General features: G+C 52.3%; 1 protein-coding gene across 1 annotated transcript; it reads right to left on the minus strand.

Annotated features, from left to right (window-relative positions):
• Window positions 1-1,155: 1,155 nt before the first annotated feature.
• On the minus strand, window positions 1,156-11,205 carry LOC142066001 (argininosuccinate lyase). The gene is made up of 17 exons (XM_075112907.1): window positions 11,098-11,205; window positions 10,912-10,974; window positions 8,679-8,873; window positions 7,629-7,712; window positions 7,257-7,313; window positions 6,499-6,596; window positions 5,764-5,841; window positions 5,377-5,454; window positions 4,899-4,951; window positions 4,401-4,463; window positions 4,068-4,182; window positions 3,308-3,392; window positions 3,074-3,133; window positions 2,712-2,795; window positions 2,366-2,446; window positions 1,883-1,989; window positions 1,156-1,396 (listed from the first exon to the last, which is right to left on the minus strand). Exons 2-17 carry the CDS (start codon window positions 10,921-10,923, stop codon window positions 1,252-1,254), a joined length of 1,395 nt encoding a protein of 464 aa, XP_074969008.1. The 5' UTR covers window positions 10,924-10,974; window positions 11,098-11,205; the 3' UTR covers window positions 1,156-1,251.
• Between the last annotated feature and the right edge of the window lie 5,569 nt (window positions 11,206-16,774).

Raw genomic sequence — 16,774 nt, forward strand, 5'->3', positions numbered from 1 at the left:
ACGCTGCATCCGATTCGATTACAGCAGCAAGAGCTCAGTTTATTGGAGGTCAATGAAAGGCTTGGTGACAGGTGAGGCTGCCGGAAAGGTGGCAGGTCAAATGGTGTGTACCAGTGACTGTGAACTTTATTCAGTGAGAGCTTGAGATGTGATAATCTGCTGAACCCCGCTTCTGTTTTCAGTCAGCAGGGCCCCACATTACTCAGCACTGACCCCCAAGACACTGAACAGCGGCTGCTGGGAACAAGCCAAAGTCTGTTTGGCTGAGTCCTGTGAAGGTACTGATGAGGAACAAGAAGATAGAAACAGGGAGAAAGTTCACATGAGGAAGGAAAAGAACTGTGAGCCAGGGAGGAGGAGAGAATCCTTTCTTCTGAACCTGTTGGTGTCACCCCTCCACCTGAATTAAGCATACATAATGCCTTCCCTGCCACAGCCAGTTTAGCTGGAAGGCGAGGCAAATGTAGTAAACCAGAGCACACGGCAGTAAGCAGCAGGGGACTGAGGAACTTCCTGGCCTTTCATTCCTCAAGTAAGACTTTTCTTTGGTCTTTGTTCTGACTTCACCCCTGTAAGGACAGGAGGGGAGACGGTAAATGATTTTCGCAAGAGGCAACAGCCCTGTAATGCCAGGGAGTCCTTTAGGCTCTCTGCCCCCGCTAGGCTGGAGCGAATGAGGGCATGTGTCAGGCTGTGGGAAGAGCTGGACCTAGGACCATGCAACCCTGTGCTTCGGTGTAAACTGGAGCCAAAGGTGGTTTTGTGATGGGCTGGAATGACCTGCGGGTTGACCTGCTGGGCAAGTCCTGCCTAAGGCTATGCAAGTTCCACTGTCAGGTGGTGAGGAGATTTCTTCTCCTGCCAGAAGGCAGGCAGGGAAACTTAACCTTAGGAGGAGGGCGCTGATAGCTGGAGATGTGGCATGTGCTGCAGGTGTTGTACCAAGCACCTCTCTTTGTGGAGACACACAAGCCTCCCTCAGCGCACGCACTGACACTCGGGCTGCCTTCTACCTACCGGCCCCCTAGAACTTGACACCCCGTAACCCAGCTCCTCTGCCGGGGTCACACACCAGTGACCATTTCCCCAAGCCTGCCGAGGGCTGAGGAAGCCCCGCTCGCTCTTGTCCCTTAGAAGAAAGACGCAAGACAGGAGTTTCAGTGAACTACATACACCCAAGCATTTATTAACTCCAGATTAGCACGATAGGCACAATGCTGCATCCATGGGATATCTCCCCACACTCTAAGCTTATTCCTTATGCCTCTTCATCAGCTCCCTCAGCTGCTCAATCTGGGCAGTCACACTGCTCTTGGCAGTACCACCCATGGCTGTGTACTGCTCCACGCTGTTCACCATGTTGAAGACCTGGGAGACATCGCTGCCAAACAGGGGGCTGGGGAGGCAAAGAGAAGAGGTGTCAGTGGAGGGCGCTGGGTGCCCTTTGCTGGCTTTACATGCTCACTGCCTGCAGAGAGGGCGAGGGAGAGGAGATGGAGCCTTTTCCAAGGGGAAACGCCTCCCGCAGCCCTGCTTCTGCGCTTCTAGTTCCTGGCAGGAGCTGCTTGTGCAGAGCAGTCGGCTCTAAGGGGAGAGCGAGGGAGTCTGGAGCCAGACTCTGCTGGAGGGCTGGTGGCTCCAGGTCAGGGCATGAGTTTCTCCCAGTCCCTCCCCTTAGCTGCTGCCCATGCTCTGCTGGAGCTGAGTGGTAGTGATGTTGTCCCCCTTCAGTTATTTCAGGCCCAGCAGCAGCATTGATATTGAGGGCAGGAGGATTCTGGGGAGCTGTCTGGCCCAGGAGTTTTGGGGAACGGCACCCTAAGAAGGGAGGCTGATAGCTGCCGGTTGAGTGGAGTCCGGGCAAAATAGCAGTGATACAAACCTGATGGTCTTGAGGTCATCCTGGCTGAGATTGTTGAGGGTGACGCCTTTAGACTCAGCGAGGCGGACGGCCTTCCCAGAGGCATTGTGGGCTTGCCTGAATGGCATCTGCAGTGAGAAGCAGAGGCTGCAGTCAGTGACCAGGCAAGTGGGGTGCAGCCTCAAAGGAAGAAAAATGGATGTGCTGTCTTGTTTGGGTTGCTTGTTTTCACTTAGGGTAAGGCCATGCGAATCCAGGTTTTCTGGGGTGTGAGGAGGGGAGGCATTAGGAGGTAAAACTCCACCTGCAAATTACTACCAAGTCCACCTGGCAGCAGTTCCACTACTTGGGATACATGTAAAGAATGGGTTTCCAGCTTTCGTGTTTGTTGACCCAGACTCATCATCACCTGGGGACAGAACAGAAGGCCTCATCTCAGGCCCTCGCTGAGCAGTATTCTGCATCCAAAGAAACCACAGCTGCAAGCCTCCCCCTGATACTTACTCCTTTACGAACCAAGTAGAGTGCCAGATCAGTGGACAGCATCTCAGGGCTCAGAGCCTTCTCCATGTTCTCCTTGTGGATCTGCAGAAGGACAGTCAAAGGAGACATTATCATCAGCTCCTCCTTGGGTGACACGTTAGCGGTCACAGCGAGGGGACTTCATCTGGAAGGGACCTGGCTCCAAAAGGGCCTTCCGACCCCCTGAGCCATCATGGAGCCATCATGAGGGCTGTGGGTGAGCCTCTGAAGAGCCTTCATCTTAGGACCAGCCTAGAGCTCCCTGACCTGCATTACTCAAAGACTGTGCTGCCCAGCCACACTCAATAGCAAGAGGCTGAGGCCTTACCTGGAGGGTAGAAATCACTCCAGTGGCAATCTGGAGCACAGCATTCAGGGTGTCCACAACATCAAAGACAGCCTCCTTGTCCTCCTGCATTAGAACAGGGATGGAAATTGCTGTAAGTCAACCCGATGCAGCCCAAAAGCCCAATGGTCTGAGCAGCCCAGCCAGCAGAACAGGCACATCATCCCAGAGGCTCTGGCTAGAGGCCAGGGTGTCCGCTGCAGCGTGCTGTGCCTCAGCCCCTTTCTCAGCATCCTGCACACAATCAAAATCTGTGCAGGGAAATGGAGTGGCAAGACTGCTCAAGAGTAGAAGCCAGCTGTGTCTGCTCAGAGAGGTGGTGTGGAAACTAACATCTGTTTTACCTGCAGATCCTTGTTGTAGGTGCTTGGAAGTCCTTTGAGAACCATGAGCATAGCAGAGAGCTGCAGAGAGAAACAGGGGAGGGCGTTAGTTCTAGGAAGAGAAGGACTTTGTCCCAGCAGAGGCTCAGAGCCTAGACCGGGCACATTTCTTTTCACAGAGGCAAGAAGGAGGAACATTCTTCAGCCCTAGTATGAGCAGCTTCTCCATCCTGCTGCCTTCTGTAGCAGGCTCACCCGTCCAAACACTCGTCCAGCTTTGCTGCGGATCAGCTCCATACTATCGGGGTTCTTCTTCTGAGGCATGAGGCTGCTGCCAGTGCTGAAAGAAAAGTGCGTAGAGCGTAACGGTGAGCAAGACCCCAGTCCATGCAGTCACAGGTCATGCAACGTACTGGCCCAGCCCTCCAAAGGTGATAAGTAGGTGCCCCTTCCCTGGACACCTTTGTAGGGTGTCGGAAAGCAGTGAACTAACCGGGTTTCTCACGTATCCTAAAGCAGAGCTTTTGGTTTTGCGGTCTTGTCTGGGGCTACCACAGAGTCCTGCCTCTCAAAGGGGCAGCAAAAAGGAGGCTTCCCCCCAAGCCGTTCCATAGCTGGTATGAGCAGGCCAGCCCAAGTGTTGCTGTGGCCTCAGAGAGGGAGGGCTGTGGCTGTGCCACCCTGAGAGACAGGAAGTCTGTTAGGACTGCAAACCCGGCTAGTCAGGGAAGGGCTTTGGCAGGCATTCCCAGCAGAGGAGGAAGTTCCCTCTGCCGGCAGTTGCTGGGGAGGAGTGTCTGCTGAAGGCAGGCTCGGTTGAGTTCCCAGAATCAGAAATAAGCCGTCATTGCTGAGGAATGTTCACCCTAAGGCTGCCTTTCTGCCAGCCTTTTAATGCTGTGTCAGCCGTGTGCAGCAGGGTGACCCCAACCCCTGCCTCATTCTCCCAGGTGAGGATAGCTGAGGAGGAGGGACTGAGGGAGAGGGGCTTTCTGCCCAGAGTCCACAGACCTACCTGTAAGCATCAGAGAAGGTTAGGAAGCCAAACTCGCTGGTACTGTAGATGATGAGATCTTCGGCCATCTTGCTAAGGTGGATCATCATCAGGGTGGCCATAGAGAGGAATTCCACTGCAGAGAAGGCAGGAAATTGGGAGGTGAAAAAGGTGTTGGTTTGCCTGACAACCCAGGGAGCCCTGAGTGGGGTTTAAAAACGAGCAAACAGATTTTTTGCGTAATTACTTCCTAGTGAGGGATTTCAGGTCCCTTAGTAAGGGAGGTGAGCTGGGGAGGCCTCAGAAGCCTACTTCTAGAACTGCGGTGGGAAGAAGCGATCGAGTTGTGCTTACCCACAAAGTCTCTCTCGCTAACGGCATCCATGCTGTTGAAGGTGATGGAAGCAAAGTCCAGCTCTGTAAGGAAGGTGATGGGCAGAGGAGGTCAGGCTTGGCAGGACTGGAGCTTGAACGCAGCAGGATGCCCCAGCATGCAGGTGACTGGGAGCCCTTAAGGTGCCCCAGGAACACAAACACGCTGAGCGAGCTTTTGTTATTAGCCCCAGGCAGCCAGTGTGCAGCAGAGGTGGATCTGGTTATGCTCCCACCCTGCAGGCATCTGCTGTCCCATAGCAGTAAAAAGCCTTCTGGCTTATTGAGTCGCGAGGAGCTGCCTCCCACCTGTGTCACTGAGCATCAGATCATATTCATTGTTTGGATTTATTACCCTCCACCCCTGTGTTAAGGTGCTGCAACGCATCCCAGATCACATCAAGACAATGGATCGGTGCTTCCCCAAGTCCCAGACATTATGAGTAGACCTGTGCCTCTCAGTCATGGGGAGACACCTACCACTACGCAGAAGCTCTCTATCGATTCCCAGTGGGTTGCCAGCCAGAGCACCGCTGCCAGGGAAGAAAGAAACAAAAGTCATGCGTGATACCCTGCACACTTCAACCAAAACCTAGCTCTAGCAGGCAGTGGTGACACCCCTCCGAAGGCTTCCCTCCCCCAGTTCAGTCTCATGTCACACAGTGTGGCCTGAGGCTCAGCAGACCCTGAACTAGACCAGAAGCTCTCTTCCAAAGAGGAAGGGTTGCTTGATGAAAGCCTGGTAGTTCTTCATTTCAAGAAGGGAGAAGAACAGTACCTCTGTGGCGAGTGTCTTCCCTTTGGAACGGTCTTCTCTTTGGTGAGAGAAGCAAGGCTTGTGCCCTAGCAGCTCTGCAGCGCGTGTGGCGCACACGCCGCAGGGGTTCAGGGGTATAGAGATCTGCCTCTCAGCCATTTTTGCAGAGCAAAGTGAACTTACACAGAAAGTAAACTTTACCTTCCCAAAGGCAAGACGTTGATCCTCCTCTTCACCTCTCCCAGGCGCTCAGAATCACGCATCAGTGCAAAAGCATGGCTAGGAAAAAAACATCATGACAGATGAAGCACCTGAAGTCAGAAAATGCCACAAGGGCCAAGAGGTAGCTGTGGCCAAAGGACGGAGCGTACGGGGAGTCAGCCTCTACTGCCCGCTCAGCGCTTGGGTCCCCGGTTGGTCAGAGCCACGCAGGGACACAGGGAGCTCCTGTTCCCGGTTGCAAGGCTACCTCTGGTTTGTCACCAGCCTGGGCTGCCCCCTGGGAGGACGGTGCACTTGTAGGCTGCAGCTGAGCAGGGCCCCAAGGGTGGAGAAGGCTTCCTCCAGCCAAGTGTGAAAGGTGCTTACCTGAGCAAGAACTGGCTCCATCTGATGGGCTGAGCTTTCTGCAGGTGGGTGTAGCCAGGGAAGATAATATCCATTTCTCTGCATGTGAAAGGAGAGAAAGAGGTGAGCAGCAGCTCTCAGGATAGAGGGCAGTGGCAGGTGCACTCCAGGGCTTTCTAGCAAGGTCACAAAGAGAACTTCTTGAGCCTGTGTCATGCTGAATTGGACCTATGTCTTCCTCTCCCTGTCACCTGCTACCTAAGCGCACTGGGCGCAGATCTCCCGATCTTCCAGAGTGGTGTGTGTGCCCTCGGCCCCTCTGGAGAATTGCCTGGTACAGCAATCCCTCTCTGTGGCAGGCAAAGATTGCCCGTCCACCACTGGTTTGGAGTGTGGGGTGTGAGGAGGAGAGTTAGACAGGGAGCTAACACAGCTGAGCTTTTCTCATACATAGCAACTTGAACTGTGTTAGAGTTCCTGACTCCTTCAGGTGGATTTGGTGCCTTCCAGAGTCTTGTGTGGATCTGCCACCTCAATCCCTTTGCCAGGGTACCCTGGGAGGGAAGAGGAAGGTCTCTGTGATGTGAGCTGCGGACAAAGAGGGTCTGTTGTCTCCCTGTGCTGTCACACACTGCCTGTCTGTAACTTCCTCCGCAGAGGACCCTGCTGCTGCCCTGACTGGTGTCAGTCCAAGAGCAAGCCTAGAAGACTCCGGCCCCTGCAAGGCCAAGGCCGTGGATGTGGAAAAGGACTTACGCAGCCGCACGTTCCACCAGGGCCTTAACGAGCTGCAGGAGGTGAGTGGAGATGACAGACAGGGAATTCTTCATGAAGAGCTTCAAGTCAGTCACAACCTGGACAAGACCGGCCACAGGCAGACAAAGCAGAATGTGACATACTTAGGGACCAAATAGTGTTTAGCAGAAAGCCCTGGTAGAGTTATCCCCTCCTTGTTCTACGGGATGGGAAGGGGCATTTTCCTCCCGCCACATGTGTCCCTGCTCACTGATCTGGGAAAGACACTGTATCTTGCTTTCCATGGACAGAATCAAAGCCCTTTCTTTTCAGCGGACTTTTGGGTATTGTCAACTTTGGATCCGAAAATCCCCAACTGACACAAGTCAGTCATCAGTAGAAGGACTGATCCTGAAAGGACAGGTGGCACCCAGCCAGTAAAGTCACCATTTCTGTAGGCCTTCAAAGGGATGTCATTGGAAGTCTGTGGCCTTATACCACCAGGAAGCAATGACAGAATCCCAGAATGGTGGGCATTGGAAGGGACCTCTGGAGATCATCTTGTCCAACCTCCCTGCTTGAGCAGGCACACCCAGAGCAGGGACTCTGCAGGGCCCGTTCCCCTGCGCGGATGAGCCACTGCCGTGTCACTAGTTTAAAGCCCTAGGGATTACATGCCGGAGAGGGTCAGGGCACGATGATGTAAAGACATTTGATGAAGGAACTGAGGTAGGGGGAGGAATACAGAAGGAGAAAAAAGCCAACAGTTCTCTACGTACCTGATCATTCCTGCTTCTTCCAGTGTGCAGTTTCCCAGCTATGTCTCCAATCAGCTCCTGAGGACAAGAAGAGGATTTCTGTCAGCATCTCGGCAGTCTGAGGAGGAGACTCCACATGAGTAGACCTCCACCCTGCCTGGAAGGGACTCAGCTCTAGGATCCTGTGAGTACCCGTGGGATCCCTCCTGGGGAAGGGCAAGTTTGGGTTCTGTCTATGTTTGTGCAGTGCCCCTTCCACAAAAGGGGTCTTGGAGACACTCGATTGTGCCACAAGGTCCGGAGGAATTTCACTGTAGGACCAAGGCGCGCGCACTTAACGTCAAGCGGATCTAGCTACAGAGGGACGGGAAGAAGAGGTTAGAGGACCCAAACCTTTAGTCTGCGTTCGTTGGCAGTGTGGATATCCTCATCGCTTTTCTTCACCACAAAGGTTCCTTTAGACCATTCCTCAGAGATCTACAAATGTCAGCAGAAACACCAGTCAGCCACTACTGTTACCCTGCTGCGCGTGGGGGCTCCAAGTGTCCCCAGCAAATACCAACTTCTGCCGTCCCAATGGAAATCAAAGTGTTAAGCCTCTGCGAGCTCTGGCATTACTGTTCTTTCAGGCCAAGGCTGGCTGCTTGCCTTTCCTGATACTCTGTACGGCACTTGGTGTGATTCATCTCCCTGCCCATGATGACCCAGCAGTGTTACGGCTATAGGAGGATTTAAGCAATGCAATGAAAAAGTGAGCTGAAATGTCAGTGATTGCTTTAGCATTGTCCACAAAGATCTTCCTATACAAACATTGTATAGACTCACCATTGTCCATGGTGGGTGAGCAGCAACAATGGATATTTAAAAAAGCGCTTAGCTGCTGACTTCTCTTCACCCCTATACAATGCTATGCATTGCCTCCTACTAACCCAGGCAGCCAGACTCAAAAGGATCCCAAGTGCCAGCAGAAAAAGAATATTCCTAACTCACCCTGAAACAATTCCTCGTGACTGTCCAGTCCAAAGAGGGTGGGTGGGCGGGCAGGGTCACACTGAGCACACCTCGCCGAGGCACCAGGGCTCCCATAATGAGCACTGACTATGTGCACATCAGGGCTTCAGGCAATCACTGGGGCTTGTCTGCTGGTTTGCATCCTGCTGTTGGCCTTTGGTGCCATTAGCGGGATGCAATTTGAGCATCGATCCCCTGCCCAGATGCCTCCAGTGTCCCAAGTGCCATACACATGGGGCCTGTCATGCCAATGATTTAGGACTGCACTCCCTTTCTCAGAACACTTCATGGCGTGACTAACCCTAAGGAATAGGACGTGAGGGCATTTAAAGATGCTTTTTAGGAGAGCAAATCAGGGAGGCTACTACAGAGCCTGTCAGGTAAGAAGCCATTCCTTCAGCATGCGTGACAGTTTGTGAAGGAAATAAATACCTTTTCCAGGCCACTCAGGATCTTCTCCAGATCGGTTTTAGTTAGGATCCCAGCCTTCTCCAAGGCTTTGGCATAAGCCATGCTCCCCTGGATGTCAAATTCATACAGCCTCTGATCATAGGTAATGGAAGCGTTGAGACTCTCCATGATCGGATCTGTGGTTCCAGTGAATCTTCCTCCCCAAAGTTTATTCCCCTGAGAGAGAGGAAGAAGCAAATTAAAGAGTCCTAATAACTTCTATGCATGTACCATCCAGTGATCTGTTTATCCAATACAAAGGCCATGGTCAGCTATGTCCTTTTGATGTGGTAGCACTGACCAGAAAGGCCCCTGGACTTCACGACCTTTGGCAATGAGCTGAAGAGGTGGAGAACGTGTCACTGTCACTAGCACGTCACCCTCGAGGCGTCAGGTCTGGCTCAGGATCCCTCCGAGGTCCTCCACCTCTGCAGGGAGTCCTTGCGTGACTGTCAGGCATAAGCTGCAAGACCAGCATGGATTTCTCTTTTGAGGCAGCTGCAGGTCAACAACCCTTTGGTCGCCCTTTGAAGGGGGGCAAGAAGTAAAGTGGTCTGTAGGGAATATAGCGAGAGCTGGTATTACGTAGGTCTTTTTTAAGCGGTTGAGCTAATACAGAGATTTTTCCCTGATTTCCAAAGAGCTCCAGGCCAGCACAAGCCTCTCTATGAAGTGTTTGAAGTTACCATTTGAAGCATCTCCAGAGCCCACGGTGTGCTTTCAAGCCTTGGCATAAGATTAGCATAGAACTGGTTAAGGTGCAGACTCCAGAAAGGGAGGTCTGGGAACCTTTCGGCATCGGGAATGTTCAGAAAAATACATCAACAAAAGAAGGTTTTAAAACACATAGGAACAAAAGTTGTTTTTCCACCCAAACCGAGATTCGTGTAGCAACCTCGCTCGCTGGAATGTGTCATCTACGTAACTACTTCACTGGGTGACCAAAGGCAGGTACGCAATCCCAGCTCTGCATCGCAGCAGGGTGCGTGTAAGCTCTTTTTCTGCAGTGATTCAGAACTGAGTGGATTCACTAGCTGAGAGCCATGTATGCCGCTCAATCAGCTTTTTGCTTGCCCAAGCAGGATGCCCCCTGAAGCCCTAACTCCGGCAAACTTGTGCTGAAATGGATAGGAATTTTACTCGTGGAGCGACCCTACAACTTATCCAAGATTTGAAAAGCAACTCTCCAGTGCTAGCAGGTGCAAAAAAGAAATGGGAGGACGTTTAAAGGGAGGGCCTAACTAAGTTGCCACCACAGAGTGGAAAATAGTTACGAATCTACTTATTTTTTTCCACATCCCTGTCAGTCTCTTCCCATGCTGTACACTGTGACTACCATGGACAGCAAGAAGCTGGCAGGACGGTTGTGGCACAGCAGCTTATCGGTGCCAGGGCTTTGTCGGTCAGGCAAAGCGCTGTTGGGTAGCCTTAGAAACTCTTTCCCTAGCGACTGTCTCCACACCTCTGGCGATCCCTGCTGAGACACCACGCCTGAGAGGACAGCGGGAGAGAGCCTACAGAGGTGAGGGTATAGGCTCACCTTCTTCAATATCTTTCAGGCAGCTTTGTCAGAGATCTGGGGGAAGGCAGAGGGGGAATCAGAATTGAAAAAGCAGTGTGTTAGAGGCCCTCAGCGTGCACATGGTGCCCGCAGGAGCATGGCACAGGGGATGCTAAATTAAAGGCCAGTACCAGAGGCTAAGCTCTTTGATGGGGAACGGGCGTATCTAGGTGTACCTTCAGTATTACCAGTCTCCAGCAAAGTAAGAGGTGGGTCAGCAGAAACATTGCAACAGGTACATTTGCAATCAGGAAATCAAACTGAAAGATTAACCGTAGCTAGCCACAGGACTCTGGTTAGAGAAGCAGCGGGTGCAGTCCGACAGCTGATGGGCGCGTGTCTGCAACCCAGAGCAGAGGCCAGGGCTGCGGGGGCCGTTCGGAAGGCAGAAAGCGTGACTCGCTAAGCCGACTAGTCGCATCGCACCTACTAGGCGGCTTCGGCACAGGGAAGGGCTTGCACAAGCTGCTGTAAGGTACCTCCTGCCTAAACGCAAGTTGGCAGGAATGAACCCCGTCTGTTATTGTTCTCTCCCAGGCAGAGGGAAGACCCCGGAGGAAACAGCAGGGACTTATATTTCATAAGTTGCCCGAGCTCGCGTCCGCCAGAGCACCCCCGAGACTACCCCTCCAGTGAAGCAAAGTTCACCCTCACCTCGGCTGCCATTTTGGTCGACGTTTTGCTCGTTGGTGCAGCGATCCCGGCAACTGGTGCAACCTGCGGAACAGCGAGCGGAGGTGAGGTGATGCGATGCTCCGGTCCCAGCTCCGATCCCGGTGCCGGCCGGTATCCCCGCAGCCCGGCCGGTATCCCCGCAGCCCGGCCGGTATCCCCGCTCACCTGCTCCGCAGCGCAGCCCCGGCTGGTTGCTCGCTGCTCCCCGGCCCCGCCGCCCCGCTTTTACCGGCCCGGGCGCGGGGCTGGCGGGTGGTTCCGCCCCGGCGGGGCGGGGTGTCCCCGGCCCGGCCCCGCTGCTTCCCCCCCGCACCGCCCCGCGGCACTGGGGCGTTTCTGCTTTGCTTGAGGGAGTGTGCTGCTGCGGCGTATTTTTCTCTCTGTGCACTGTCAGAGGCCCTTGCGGGAGTGCGGGAAGTGCAGCTTTCTTTTCCCCTTTTGGCTTTTTCTGTCCTTTAACCAGCCCTGTTGCCACAGGACTGTAGGATATTTCAGGTAGGAAAGGACCTAGTCCAGCTGTCATTCCTATGTTCTTCTCTGTCTACAGTTCATCCCCTCTCTAAGTTGAAGATGAAGTCTTGGGACAGTGGGATTGCATTTTAGAGCGTGCTGCTTTCTGTAGCCCAGAGGACACAGGCAGAGTGGTGCGGCTAGCATCAGGCTGCGCCTGGCTACCGAGCCTGAATGAGCAGCTACCTTTTGCAGCTGGGTTTCCAGCGTGCTGCCTTCAGTATCCGTCCAGAACACGGCTCAAACTCTCTATCTGGATTCATTGCCAAATATTCATTCACTGCTTCTCATACGTTTCCCCTTATGATCAATTTTCTGGGGTAATGACCCTGGTCCCTTTCAGAGTTCCGGGCTTGAAGATGCACAGTGTCATGCTGTCTACATTGAGAAAGTTCTTTGAATCACTTTGTTGCCAGATTCCTTCCTCTTCTAAAGTCCCTCCGTTTGAATGCTGCTCTTGACATGTTCCTCTTTTATGAATGTCCTTGTCCTGGTTCTGGGCTTTGACAGGAGGTTGCTTGAGGATTTGGCAAAATATTAAGGACTAGACTTACGTCCAGAATGAATGATATATAGGAGGAGGCTTTACCTCATGGTGTTTGGGATACAGGCTCACATGGCTATGTGGAACATGCACAACCCATGCAAAGATTGTACCTCTTTCTGTCTGAAGAAACTCTACAGAAATTGCCCAAAGTGACAAAGGGAAGGGGAAGGGTGTCCAAGGCACTGCAGCTAGGAGGGGTTAGAGGGCACGCTGCTGGTCCTGGCACCTCTCTGTCAGAGATCATTTGTGACCCGCAGGGCTAGAAAGAGGAAAATGGGAGCTCTGAGGCACTTTCAGAGTTCCCCTGTATCTGTTTTGCTGTTTGTGTTTTCACATCATTAACCCTATGTACGTGTGATACATGACAGCTTTGATTTCTAAATATTACCTGTACTTAAACAGTTACACAGTTAAATATAACAGTGAAAGCTCCAGTTTCTGTTCCATTAGTTCCAGACCTCTTTGTATTTTTTCTCACTTACCTGTATGTGCATCTCCCTCTAAGGTATGGAATAGAAATGGTTGAAGAATCACAATTAATTCAGTTTGTGTTGCCCCTGGCAAAGAGGAGTCCAGTCCAGATGGACACATTTGGATATTGCTGTCTCAAATTCATCCATGGTGCCTGCAGGGGACGTTGCAGTCATGCAGTGCATCTGTTCTCACAACTCCATTGTGGTGGCAGAGAAGTGTTATAGCTCGGCTTCTTCAATAGAGAGCTAGGGGATAAAAAGACCAGGCACAGCAGTTTGTTTAGGAGACAAAATATTCAGCAGGATTTTTCCAGAGTGTAAAAGCAGGTTAGAGATCTTTTCCTTCGGGGGATTCAGTAAAGAGTTAACTACTTTTTGTAATGTTTCAAGAACCCTTCTAAAGGTTTGTTATCTGCCTGGGTGTCAGATCAGAGTTACGTAGCCGTACGCTGAGAGTTTTAGTAGCTCGTGATCAGCCTGCATGAATTCTTGGCTTAAGTCCCTTCCTGTGGTCTGTAATGGAGCAGGTATTTAAGACTAAGTCCAGAGTAGTGTCCAAGCCACTGATCCTTCTGTCTATACAGATCTTTAGGATTTTTAGGAACAGGGCTTTAAAAACCCAAAGCACAATCAGTCATAGTAGGGTGACGGTTGAAGTCTGAAGATACTGTGGACCACACACTCCTGTAATGTCTGTGGAGCTTCAGAGACCCCCACGGGTCCCTCCCTATCTAAATTATTTCACAATTTTAAGAAAAGGGTGGGAAGTATCAGTGATTATGAACTACTCATTTAAATAGGAAACCAAGATGAATAATCTGCTAAGACCTCCCTTTTGCTTTCAGTTTGGCAGGGTCCTGTGTTACTTGGCACTGGCCATGAGGAACAATGCTGGACATTTGCTGCTGGGAGCAAGAGAAAATCTGTTCAGCTGAGGCTTCTGAAGGTACTGGGCAGGAGCTAGAAGATACAAATAGGGAAAAAGAAGGGAGTGGCACAGATCAAGAAAGCTTATGGGAGGGGGGGAAAAAAAAAACTGCGAGGTGGAGATGAGGACATATCCCTTCCCCTGACTCTGTTGGTGTTGGGTACTGGTGTCCCCTCCCTCGCTTGCTCCTTTTCCCTATCAGCTAAGTGTGCATAAGTGATTTCCTGGCCACAGCTAACTAATCGGGAGAGTGAGACACAAGTGCCAAAACAGAAACACAGCAGGAAGTATGAGAGCAAACACAACAGAGGTTTATAGAGTGGTGATTGAAACATGCTGGTTTTTAAATGCCAGGAGAATAGATCAGGTTTCGTGCCAGAATAAGGGGAGACAGGTTGGGGGGAAGTGTGGAAGAAAGGGAAGTTCTGTTGCTGGTTCTCCCACACGTTTAAAGCACAAATGCTACAAAGGTAGGATGAAAACACCTTGTGTCTCTTGGGGTACTTTGTTAACTGCAGGAGATTTAGCTCATGGCAGTTAGTACTGTCTGTGCTACAGCCCTTAACCTAAACGTGGTGAGGCAATGCTTGCATTACTGCCATTACCTACGTGGGTTACAGTCTTGCAGTACTGAGTCAATAACATGTTGCTGTATCAGCATGGAGGGCAGGGTGCTGAGCAAAACGCTAGCTTTAAAATGCTGTGACAGAAAAGAGATTGTCCATGACAACACTAGCACTGCTGTGCTGTGGGTGCTAGGTTCAAGCTTGTTTAGTGTTTAATAAAAACTGCCCCACCTTCCCTGTAGACAACTGTTCTTTCTGTACCTTTGGAATCAAGCAGTAGGCATATTCCATCCAGCAGTCAGTGCAGAGCAATAGTGGGGAATAATGTTTCAAGTGTTTGTTTAATCAAATATTTTCACGCTGTGAAAGACACAATGTTGCTGCATTCTCATTCCCCAAGTAAGGCTTTTCCTTGTCTTTGTTCTGATTATATTTTGGTAAGGACATAAGGAAGATAGTGTAAGCTTTGTAAGAGGCAGCCAGCCATGCCAGTCTCTTTTCAAGCGTTCTGTCCCAAATAGCTTGGCCTGGGTCACACAGAGGAAAAAGCTTGACATGGGACAATGCAACCCCTGTGCATTGGTATAAACCAGAGCCAGAGGTGGTTTTGTGATGGGCTGAAATGACCTGTGGGTTGACCTGCTGGCCAAGTCTTGCATAAGGCTACGCAGGTAATAAGGAGACCTCTTTTGGCGGCTTACTCCCTCGTGCCAGAAGGCAGGCAGGGAAACTTAATCCTAGGAGGGCAGTGACAGCTGGAGATGTGGCATGTGTTGCAGATGCAAAGAGGTATCCCTCTTTGCGCACACCCACAAGTCTCCCTCAGCACATTGTGTAGCCTGCTCTGGCGCTGCTGGATCCAGCCTTGTGCTGCTCAGAATCACAGAACCATTTAGATTGGGAAAGACGCTTAAGATCGAGTCCAGCTGTTAACGTAACACTACCAAGTCCACCACTGAACCATGTCCCCAGGCACCAAATCTACCCATCTTTTAAATACCTCCAGGGATGGTGACTCCACCACTTCCTGGGCAGCCTGTTTCAGTGCTTGATAACCTTGCAGTAAAGACATTTTCCCAATATCCAACCTAAACCTCCCCTGTCGCAGCTTGAGGCCGTTTCCTCTCACCTGTCACTGGTGACTTGGGAGCAGAGACCAACCCCCCCCTCACTCCAGCCCCTCTCAGGCAGCTGCAGAGAGCGAGAAGGGCTCCCCTCAGCCTCCCCTTCTCCAGGCTAAACCCCCCCAGCTCCCTCAGCCGCCCCCCAGCACACTTGTGCTCCAGACCCTGCCCCAGCCCCGCTGCCCTTCTCTGGACACGCTCCAGCCCCTCAAGGGCCTTCTTGTCCCGAGGGGCCCAAAACTAAGCACGTTTTTCGAGGTGCGCCCCAGCGCCAGCCGCAGGAGCAGGCGGCAGCCCCCCGCCGCGCCGCGGCCCACCCCGCCGCCTGAGGCTCCCGCCGCCATCTTGGTTGTGGGCAGTGCCCAGGCGGCGGCGGGGCGCGGCGGCGGCAGGTCCCGCCCGCCACAGCCGGCACGCCGGGCCGGGAGGGGCCGCTGCAGAGCCCCGCCGGGCCGGGGGCAGCCGCGGGGGGCGGCGGGCGCTGCCGGCAGCGTGGTGCAAGCACACCTGGGGACGTTGGGCTGCGTCCGGCATCGCCGGGTTTCCGGGGGATTCCTTTATTTAGTTATCTATTTGCTTGCTTTTGTTCCTTCCCGGAGGCCGCCGTTGAATGAGAGGGCAAGAAGTTACTGGAACCGGCAGCGAGCGCCGATGGCCGGGCGGCACCCTGGGGACCGGCGGGAGGAGGAGCTCTGCATTAGGAAACCACGCCTGGGCTCATTTTGCAGCGCGGTGGCGTTTCCTATTTAAACCAGGACCCTCAGAACTCTGCCAGGAATAAAGCAGGACGGAGAAAAGTGTCGCCGGGTAAGGGAGGAAGGCAATACCATCGGCTTGATTGTAATTTCAACAGCGCATTTATTAGTAGCCTGTGTTGGTTTCCTGGATGAGAGCGTGTACTTCCATGTGCAACATGCACCTGTCAGTCACGCTGCATCCGATTCGATTACAGCAGCAAGAGCTCAGTTTATTGGAGGTCAATGAAAGGCTTGGTGACAGGTGAGGCTGCCAGAAAGGTGGCAGGTCAAATGGTGTGTACCAGTGACTGTGAACTTTATTCAGTGAGAGCTTGAGATGTGATAATCTGCTGAACCCCGCTTCTGTTTTCAGTCAGCAGGGCCCCACATTACTCAGCACTGACCCCCAAGACACTGAACAGCGGCTGCTGGGAACAAGCCAAAGTCTGTTTGGCTGAGTCCTGTGAAGGTACTGATGAGGAACAAGAAGATAGAAACAGGGAGAAAGTTCACATGAGGAAGGAAAAGAACTGTGAGCCAGGGAGGAGGAGAGAATCCTTTCTTCTGAACCTGTTGGTGTCACCCCTCCACCTGAATTAAGCATACATAATGCCTTCCCTGCCACAGCCAGTTTAGCTGGAAGGCGAGGCAAATGTAGTAAACCAGAGCACACGGCAGTAAGCAGCAGGGGACTGAGGAACTTCCTGGCCTTTCATTCCTCAAGTAAGACTTTTCTTTGGTCTTTGTTCTGACTTCACCCCTGTAAGGACAGGAGGGGAGACGGTAAATGATTTTCGCAAGAGGCAACAGCCCTGTAATGCCAGGGAGTCCTTTAGGCTCTCTGCCCCCGCTAGGCTGGAGCGAATGAGGGCATGTGTCAGGCTGTGGGAAGAGCTGGACCTAGGACCATGCAACCCTGTGCTTCGGTGTAAACTGGAGCCAAAGGTGGTTTTGTGA

Source organism: Phalacrocorax aristotelis, chromosome 18 (assembly GCF_949628215.1).
Source record: "Phalacrocorax aristotelis chromosome 18, bGulAri2.1, whole genome shotgun sequence".
NCBI classification, from domain to species: Eukaryota; Metazoa; Chordata; class Aves; order Suliformes; family Phalacrocoracidae; genus Phalacrocorax; species Phalacrocorax aristotelis.